Source organism: Opisthocomus hoazin, chromosome 13 (assembly GCF_030867145.1).
Source record: "Opisthocomus hoazin isolate bOpiHoa1 chromosome 13, bOpiHoa1.hap1, whole genome shotgun sequence".
NCBI classification, from domain to species: Eukaryota; Metazoa; Chordata; class Aves; order Opisthocomiformes; family Opisthocomidae; genus Opisthocomus; species Opisthocomus hoazin.
In genome coordinates, this window is record NC_134426.1 from 28,350,391 (window position 1) to 28,359,871 (window position 9,481).

The 9,481-nt window shown below is 51.0% G+C and overlaps 1 protein-coding gene across 2 annotated transcripts in view; it reads left to right on the forward strand.

Annotated features, from left to right (window-relative positions):
• Positions 1-7,823, forward strand: part of SGSM1 (small G protein signaling modulator 1) — a 52,493-nt gene extending 44,670 nt beyond the window's left edge. For both annotated transcript variants that reach the window (XM_075435014.1, XM_075435013.1), the window contains 2 exons: positions 308-475; positions 984-7,823. In XM_075435014.1, the coding sequence (XP_075291129.1) occupies positions 308-475; positions 984-1,072 (257 nt within the window). In that variant the 3' untranslated portion in view covers positions 1,073-7,823. The remainder of the gene's footprint in view (positions 1-307; positions 476-983) is intronic.
• The last annotated feature ends 1,658 nt before the right edge of the window (positions 7,824-9,481 follow it).

Genomic DNA, 9,481 nt, shown 5'->3' on the forward strand with positions numbered 1-9,481 from the left:
ATGGGTTCCTGTTTTGCGTTTCCCTGGTAGACTTGCGGCTGACTTTTCTGACTAGACACAGAACCTGCTGTTCCAGAGCTGCTGGTGAGCCTCCACGGGCTTTGTGTCCTGAAGCCTGTGCCACCCGCTGCAGGCCAGAATATTTGTCCCTAAAGATGACTGACTTATTGCTTCCAACTGGAACAGGTTCTTGTGGGAAGAAGCCACCCAGCGTGTCTTCCCAGTGCTGCCATGAACTCCGTGAGTCAGGGTGATTGTAAGCCCGTGGCTGGCACAGTAACTGCTGGGCTCTTCCCTCTGTTAACAGAGCTGGTGTACGATGACGTGTTCGCCGTCTGGGAGACCATCTGGGCAGCTGCACACGTTTCCTCTGCACACTACGTGCTCTTCATAGCCCTGGCCTTGGTGGAAATGTACCGGGACATCATCTTGGAGAACAACATGGATTTTACAGACATCATCAAGTTTTTCAACGGTACAGCTTCTGTTCTGTGGGGCTGAATTTGCGGCAGCTGCTGAGATGTAGGCAGCACATGTCTGACTATAGACACCCACGTCTGGGCTATACTGGCAAATGTTTAAAACAAACAGAGCAGTGGATGGTAGTGCGATGCTGATCCTTGCAACATGGTGGTAGGGACCCCTTGCCCCTGAACAGTCAGGCTCTGAGGGGTCTGGTGGTGCCTGGGGGAAGCCAGCCCTGCCATCCGTGGCAACAGCCCACCTCGCCGTGCTTGAAGGGAGCTGTGAGAGTAGGCTGTGCTTCTTGCTGGCTCCCGAGAGGAGCTGGTTGTGATGGCTCTTCTCTTCAGAGCCAGGTGTCTGCGAGCGATGGTGCCTGCGGACTTGGACAGGAATTTTCAGCTTCAGCTCCTGCCCGGAGCTCGGCTGAGAAGCAGAGGGCTGTGAGGCTGGGGGGACCCTCGAGACGCCGGGCTGCTCGGGTCTAGCGTCTTTGTGGGTTCCTTCTGTCTGTGTTCCAGAGATGGCTGAGCGGCACAACACCAAGCAGATCCTGAAGCTGGCTCGGGACCTTGTCTATAAAGTCCAGACTCTGATCGAGAACAAATGAAGGACGTGGGGAAGATGAGGCATCCAGACAAAGAGCCGGGACTCCCTGCAATGCTTCCTGCCCTTCTCCTTTTTCTCGAAGTGCCACGCCTGTGGAAGTAAGGTAGCTGGACACGTGCTGCTGTCTAAACTGGAAGTACCCTTAGCTTTCCAAGTGCTGTGTTCAGTGTTAGGTCCAGGGGCCCGGCTCAGATCTTCGCAGCCTTCTTCAGTGACTTAACCAAAGATCTGTACAATCGCATTTTATTGCTAAGGACTTGCTCTGGAAGCAGGATCCAGCAGTCGCTTCCTTGCCTTGCTGCAGCAGAAGGGCAGCAAGCGTGGTTACCACCACAACTGCCGAGGCAGTTGCCAGCATCCCAGGTCAGAGCCCCGGGGTCTGGGGGAGCAGAGCTGCCAGCCCTCCTCGGGACTGGCTGGGGCTCGACAGCCTTTGTGGCGAGGAAATAACGCTGCTTCCTTGGATGGCCGTTACCCTGCGGCACGGGGAAGCCAGCCAGCTCTGCAAGCCTGGGCAGGACAGGGATGCTGCCGGTACTCAGCTCCTTACTAACAGTGTGAGGTTCTGCCAGTAACAGAGAGGGACTTTGATCACAGAAATTCCCCTTCTTTTGATCTTGTCCCTCGATGCATAGCATCCCCTTTGGTATTTTTTCAGGGCTCTGTTCTCTCCCTGGGATTTTTATGTTGTTTGTTACTACAATGTCTGAGCACACAAGAGTTTCAGCTCTGGATGGATTTTCAGAAGTGCTCCAAATTCAGCATTGGGGTTTTTCTTTCAAAATCCAGCCTATGTAACGCTCTCTGAACACTGGAAAATCTGGTCCTAACCTCCTCTGGGAACTCTAGACTTGAGGTTTTTGTACCTGCCTTACTCTGGCTGCGTGTGCTAGGAGTCTGGTCTCCCTGTCGTTCCTCTGCAACCCCTGTTAGGGGAGGGCTCCTCGGAAGGCGAGTCAGCGCTCCTGAATTTGATGACTGTCCTGACTTTCCCTCTGAAGGTGCCTGTCTCGTCCTCTGTTAATTAAAAGACCAGCTGCTCAAAGCTAGGCAGTGCAAACAATCCCCTCGGTGCCTGCAGGTTTTCTGTGTGCTTCTGGGGCTGGCTGGAGACCCCCCCCAAGTCCACTGAAAGTCTTCAGTGAGGTTTTGGTGGGCTTCTTTCACATGCCTGCAAAGAGGAAGACAGCCCAAGGTCCCCGAGTGGTCTTTGCTTTAGGAAGACGCACTTCTGCGGGCGCTCCTCCGGCAGCGGCTCTCCGGCGTTGCAGCCCCTGGAGCGCGCTGCACGAAGAGCCTCCCAGCACTGCCGGCGCGAGAGCGAGCCGCTGCGCCAGGCGAGGGCTGCGCTGCGGAGGGTTTGGGTTCGTTTTTCAACTCAGGTAAAAACAATAAAGGAGAAGGAGAGGTGTAGGTTCTTGGTAGGTCTAGTTCAGCCCGGGAGGGCCTTGTTGTGGCCGCAGAAGGCTGCCGTGAACGTGTGCTTGCAGCAGCAGGGAAGGCGCTGGGTTGTAGCTCTCTGTCATGGTACTTTCTCTCGAGTTTTGCTGCAAAAATGTGTGTTCCCCCTCCATGCGATGTGTGATGTGTGCGTGCTCTCCTCCTCCCCTCTGCAAGATAAGGCCCTGCTCATCTCTTGCTGTTGGAGTGCTGCTCACCAGAAGGGAAAAGAGGCCCTTCCCTTCTTCTGTGGAACGTCTGCCTGTGCTGACTGTGCTGTGTGTTTACTTGTGGCATGTGTCAGATGTCGCTTGCAGGAAAAAAAGACAGATGTAAATCTGCAGAAGAGAAAACTGCCGCTTCAGAAAAGTTCTGCAGAGCGTGGTGAAGCGATTTGTGGTTTCTGAGCACACCAGCTGGTCTTTCTGCAGTGCTGGGACCCAGAGGCGGCAGCTATCAAAACCAGGGAGCAGTAGGACACGCTGAACCCTTTGGGGAGGAGGGCCGCAGCGAGGGGTGAGAGCAACGGGGAGCCTCTCATTTCTCATGATCCCAACAAGCAAGTGTGTGCCAACAGTCTAGGAAATTCTTTGAAGCAATTTTCTGCATTAAATCTCCAAAGAGTGCTTGCTCTGTGCTAGCACGGGAATCAAAGGCGTTTGAGCTTCACATCTGCCAGTTCACGTGTGAATCTTTCATCTCTCCACGAAGCAGAGCGGGAAGCTGGTGCCCTCCCTGCCAGGCTGTTCCTCTTCCCACTGGGTCCTAGGACAGGTAGTGGTCTGCCTGCATCGCCTTCTCCGAAGGCGGAGGGGAGGGGAAGTGCTCTGCCCTCCCCTTGCTGCGGGACAAGAACCAATAGGTCAACTTTAAACACAGTCTTATCAAGCAGCATCACTGACACTTTATCTTTCAAGCTTCTGTTTTTCTTTTCTTGGTTTTTTAAGCAAAAACAGCCAAGAAATTCTGCACAATATTTGCTGTCTGTATTAACTGAGAGTGTCTTTGGGCCGCTCAATAGCAGTGTTTTTTGAATAACTTCTAAGGGAAAATAGTATTTATTTATTGATTGTACATTACTGTGTGTCCTTGTATACTGAAGTATGTGAGTGTGCGTCGTTACGCAAGTGGAGATATATCTTTTCAATGTTCTTTACAATATCTTGTAAATGTTTACCAGAAAAACGTGTCTATATATAATATATATATATACAGTATAGAGAGAAAATATGTGAATGAAGTAGGTTATTTTTTGAGGGGGGAAGAAGATATCTTTTGCTGCTAAGACCTGTATGGTTTCTATAGCACCTATTCCATGATGTGCCAATCTGTCACTGTCCCTGTACTGAGAGAGTTGTTCTGGTATGGCAACGGGAAGCTCGGAGCATAACCACCGTCATGACCTCAGCTTGGCTTGGTTTTAGTTCTGATTGGAAAAGAAGAAAAAGGAGGGGGGGAAAAAAAAAAAGCAAAAAGCTTTGTTCCAGCTGTGGTGCTGAGTCGAGTCTGCAGGAGCAGCTGGGCAGGGTTTTGTGCCTGCCCTGGGATCAGCTTGGGGAAGAACAGTTGCAGAGCTGAGGCTTGGTGTGGCTTGCAAAGAAACTGGATGGTCCAAAGAAAGTGGTATGTCAGGCTGCATTTAAACTGGGACCAAAGTCATTCTCCTTTGCAGCGGATGGTACCGTTCGGTTAGGAAGGGAGCATTCCGTGACCTGTACAGCGTACCCGGGGAGCTGCTCCGCTCTCCTGACCAGCGCCCATCCCCCTGGCTCTGCTGAAGGCGGTGCCCCCCACCCTCTGCTTTACTCCCATTCGTACAGAAGTCAGCGAAAACCATCCATTCCCATGAGAACTCAAGTCTGAGCTTGGAGGTCCGGCTTTGGGATCCCATGCAGGTGTGAGACAGAAGATAGGAACTGTCTCCAGGCTCTGCACCGGTGGCTGGAGCTGTTCCTTGGCTGCCCGCCCTGCCAGACCCTCGCCGTGCTGCCGGCGTGGGAGCGGGCAGGACCGTGGTCGCGGGAGGTCAGAAACAGGCTGTGATGGTGCCTGTGCTCTGCCCTTCTACAGCCCCTGTCCACGCGTGGTCCCAGCGGGGCTTCCAGCATCGTGTTGGAAGCCGCAGTGGGTAGAGCCGTGCTCCTTGCTGACCCCTCCGGGGCAGGACCGGCAGGTTCCTGTGCTTGTAGACCCTTAGTGAAGCAACACCGGGAGCCTGGGGCTGAAGATCTACTCGATGGTTAAAAGCTACTAAAATTTAAGGACAGATTTTTATTGTTGAGCTGTTCATAGGCCTTCTCCTGCCTCAGCCTCTCCTGCCTGGCTCTGCCCCTCTGCTAGGTTGTCCTGAGGTAAAAGCATTCCTCTGGGTTTCCGACAGCGTGAATCCCCGTGGCCCTGCGAGGCGGCACCGATCTCTCCTGGCTGTGCAGCTGGAGATCGCCTGTTTCCCGTGGAGGGAGAAGCCCGTCGCAGGGGAATGCTTGCCCATATACAGTAATCTTGTCTGGCTCCTTGGGGGAAAGGAATGTCGCATCCCGGCAGCTCCGTGCAGCTGAAATCCGCCCTATGCAGTGGCACTACAAGCCAGGGACTATCTTTAGCCTGCTGTGGTTCGCTCTGGGGGACAGGGGCTGGAGCTGCTCTGCCTTCTGACTCGAGACTGCTGCGTCCTTCCCCTGGGAGCAGCAGGGTTTGCATCCCGCTTGCCCCCGGCCGGCATTTCCCGCTCTGGGTCACTCCGGAGCTGTGCCCGAGGGACGGACGGACGGACTCCGCGGGCTGAGCTGCTCAACTCGCGCTGCACCCGCAGCTGCAGAGGTGGTGGGGTTTTCACTTCATCTTCGCTTAGAGCTGCTCAGCTCGCAGATAATCCTGGTGTGGTTAAATGCAGTGAACGTTTGTGTCCTCGCCCCGTGTTCCCCTGCAGAAGTTCCTAATGGATTCTTGTTCTGTATTTGAGCTTTCTGCTGATGCAGCCTACCAGATAACTCGTGGTACCCATCTCTTTTAGTGTTACTCATGTAAACTCTTTAGAAGTTGTCTTTGGTCCTGAATAGGTGAGTTTTATGGTTTTACTGTGTTGAGTCTCTGAATTGCTTTGCTATTAACATTTTTCATGAAGATTGCGAGGGTTTTTTGCATGGGAACTTCTTGCTGCCACCCTGTTCTGCTCTCATCCAACCTCTTATGTCTTGAACATCCCTTAACATACCCAGATACACCTTTTATTGTAACCAGAGCCAGCAGCAGAAATGCAGGTATCAACCATCGTCGCTGATAAGTAAAACCAGATGAAGAGAAGTGACTGTTCTTGATGTGGTGGCTTGAAATTGCAGTTCTGCTGGGAACCCATCCATGGGCAAGCTGAGCCCATCCCAGAATCCCACCTTGGAGACACAAGCCTGGTGGCCAAGAGCACTGTATGGGATGAGATTCTTCTTGTTCTTTCTTCTTTATTTCTTTGTTTATTTATTTTAATCTGGCTGGCTAATTTTCCTTTTGTTCCCCATTTACTTCAAGAAGCCAGCTAATTCTCCTCACTGGGAGCCACTGTGGCAAACAGTCCTCAAAATAGGTACGGGACCACCAGATTCAGGATTCTCATCAGTTTGCTTTTAAAAATATCTTACAATATCTTAAATTGCTGCTCTCTCCTGTGGCATTGCTGTTCAGCTAGTGGTAGCCTCTGAGCCCGTTTATCAGTGGGCTAAAATGGTTGTCGTTCGTCAAAACATCTCTCAAACACTTTTCACCCCATCTGGGACTTTTCACAAGCACCAAGCAGTTCTGGGCAGGTTTTCTGCATTTTACTGCCACGTGAGCACAAATTGATAGTGAAAGAGCACAACTTACAGATCAAGTGACAATTTTCTAGCAGCGTGGAAGGGTTGTAACTGTCACCAGAACCAGTTTCCAGAAATTCTTACAAAAGTTTTCAGATACCCTGAAGCAAATAAAATGCCACTGACTGCTGCCTGCCATTTCAGGCACGCCAGTGATCTGCACTCCAGGTCGTTATCCCCGTTGCCTGCCCTGAAGTAAACGTGTGTCGCTGATTAAGGCTGCTGGAGGCTTTGGGGGCCCCAGTCGCACTCACCATGTTTATGTTTTGTGGTGGCAGCGTGGGCCAAAGTGAAGGTGGTTTTGGTGTCGTAGCCGTGCGTCTCTATACCTTAGAGTGTTTGGATTGCTTCTGAACTTTGTCCGAATGCTGAATTTCCTAGAGAATGTACGTTGTTGGAATAGCCATAGCACTCTTTTGATATGTGTCTAATTTTAGATTAGCGATAAGCATATTCAACCTTAAATTCCCATTCAGTAGTTTAATAACTTCCTTTTTTGAATTGATTTTGCACACGGAGACTGAGCAGGGAGCCCAAAGGCGGAGCTGCAGGTGACAGCCTCTGGTCCAGGGCTGGGCGCGATGGCCCCGAGCTGCTGGCACGCCAAGGGCCTGCGGCCCTGTCGGCTCTGCCTGCTGCTTTGTAAGGGGTAGAAAGCACTGTTTATATATTTTTTTTTTTCTTTTTTTAAATATATAAATCAATGCTAAAATTTAAACTATGCACAAGATCTCAAAAAGTACATGGAAGTTTTAAGAATCAGTGTGGCTTCACTGCTAAGGAAGATACAGAATTAGAAATCTTAATACTGAATACTGAGATACTAAAAATCTCATTTTCATGACTACATAAGAAGATCTAATTAAATTCTCAGCAATTCAGTCTGTTCTTGGAGAGTAATTCCCAGGAGCCAGGGAAGGAGAAGGCTGTTTTTCACAAGCAGAATTAATGAAAACTTTTGTTGAAAATCTGACTCGGATGTAACTTCAGACCCGTGACCGTCACCTCCCGAGTGCTGAGGTGTGTTCTGGAGAGCCTGGCAGCGTGGGTGGGTGACGCTGGGCTGTCACCCTGCTGCAGCCAGCGTGGAGATGACAGGCACCATGGCAAGCGCGGCAGGACACGGGATTACCTCTCAACAGCAGGGTTACGAATGTATCTATCTGATGTGTCGGCGTTAGACTTTTGTGTTGCCCTACACTGAATTGCTGCTTTTCTATGTTGAATGCCATTTTGGTCTCTGGGAGCTGCTCTATCGGAGCTTAATGAGCACTATAGCTTTTAATATATTTGTAGAAGTGCTGCTGATGTTCTTAGATTATTTGAATTCCACACTGTGGTACAAGATCTGTTTTATATTATTTTATCCATGCTTTTGTTTTTTATGTAAACTGTTCCTTATTGTTGTTCAGAAAGAAAAATTAAAGCTCTATTCTCTATGGTTAATGTATTTTCAAATCAATAAAATCCTGGTTGTTCTTTACAGCTGCGCAGTCCCTGGTAAGACGGCAAACGTGGGCCAAAAGGCAGTGCCGCCGCCTTCGGAAATGCTGCGTCCGAGAGCACTGGGGGGTGACTGCTGCACCCAAAAACATTTCAGTCCCTGGGACCCAGTGGGGTGCTTGGGTGCTTTGTGCTTGTTCTGAGGACAGACGCGAGGGACCAGTACAGACCGGGGCAGAGCTGGTAGGTGAAACCTGGCTCTTCTCTGATCCTAGCATGCAGTGGGAAGGGAAACCTTCCTCTGTGGACGGCTGCCTGACCCGGTCCCACCTCCCTGCTGCTCTCAGCCTGCTGACACTGTCACTTCTCTGCTGGTAGCCCACCTGGTAGCGGGGAGAATTGAAACTGAGGACTGTTAAGCTGAAATAAGAGCACTTAAAGAAGAGAAAAAAGCCTGCCAGTCACTAAGGGATGGCTGGGCAGATCCTCGGCTGCTGCCCAGAGTGAGTGAACTGCGGCAGTGTATGGGGATGGAAAGATGGCAGCGGACCCTGGTGCGAGGGCAGCTCCTGGCCCTGGGGCAGCCCAGAGCCAGGGCACGGTGGTGATTTTTTCATATCTGCCCGTGACCCTCCGCTCAGACAGACGGGGTGGGCTGAAGGCAAGGGAGTGCTCTCTGTTAGAGTGCGTAAAGTGACCTTGGACTTGGTCTCATTAGCCTGCCTTGATATTGCCTGGCTCTATCTCTAGACCTTTAAACTGGTAGTGATGTGGCAGGCTGCGGTGCCCTTCTCGCTGCAGCTGAGCAGGTAACGGGAGTGACAAGTTTTTCATTAAAAAATGCAAGGAGGATGAGAGGAGAGCGGGGGGATGAGCTGCTTGCAGGTCCCTGCCTGTGCCTGGGGCTGGCACTTGCCATCCCTGAGATGCTGGAAGGTTTTGGGGGACTTGTGGGGGCTTCTGGTGCTCCCCAGGAGGCTGTCGTGCATGGCCGCGGGCACGAACTGAACTGAACCCTGCCCCTGGGAGTGCTCGGTGCCATCAGCCAGCTTCTACCGCGTTGTGCTGGTGGGTTCCTGCGCTCGCACGGGAGGGCAGAACAGATCCGCATGCGCCTGAATGTCCTGTTTTAAACAGCACCGACCCAGTTTAAATGCATTTCTAAAAATGGGATAGAAGTGAAAGCACAATTGGATGCTAGCTCCAGATTCCTGCCTCTACATACTTATGAGAAGAGGCTTAATTAAATAAAACCTGGTATTTAATTAATCCTTAATATGTTTGCTTCTTGGGGCATGTTTGCTCTAATGGCACAGCACCAGTTTTCAGCGCAGGCTAATTGATTGCCAGGGAGCTCACAGTGAAGAACTTCAAAAGGCTGATGAAGACACTCCCCAAACACGCAGTTTGCAAAATGTCAGGGTGGGATTCAACCAGCCCTTGCAAATGTGTTAATTACCTGAATTAATTGGCAGTGTAATCACTAGAGGCCAGGTCCCCAATGTGTAAAAGCAGAAATGCTCTGCATTCATGGTGTGGAGAGGCTGGCAAAAATCCTGCTGCTCAGATGGAGGAAAGCAAATGATCCTAAAAGTGAATTTCATTAATTTTTAACTCGGGATACTTTCTCACAAAAGCAGATATCCTGGGGTTGTGCTTTGAAGTGCACTTACGTTGCTAGA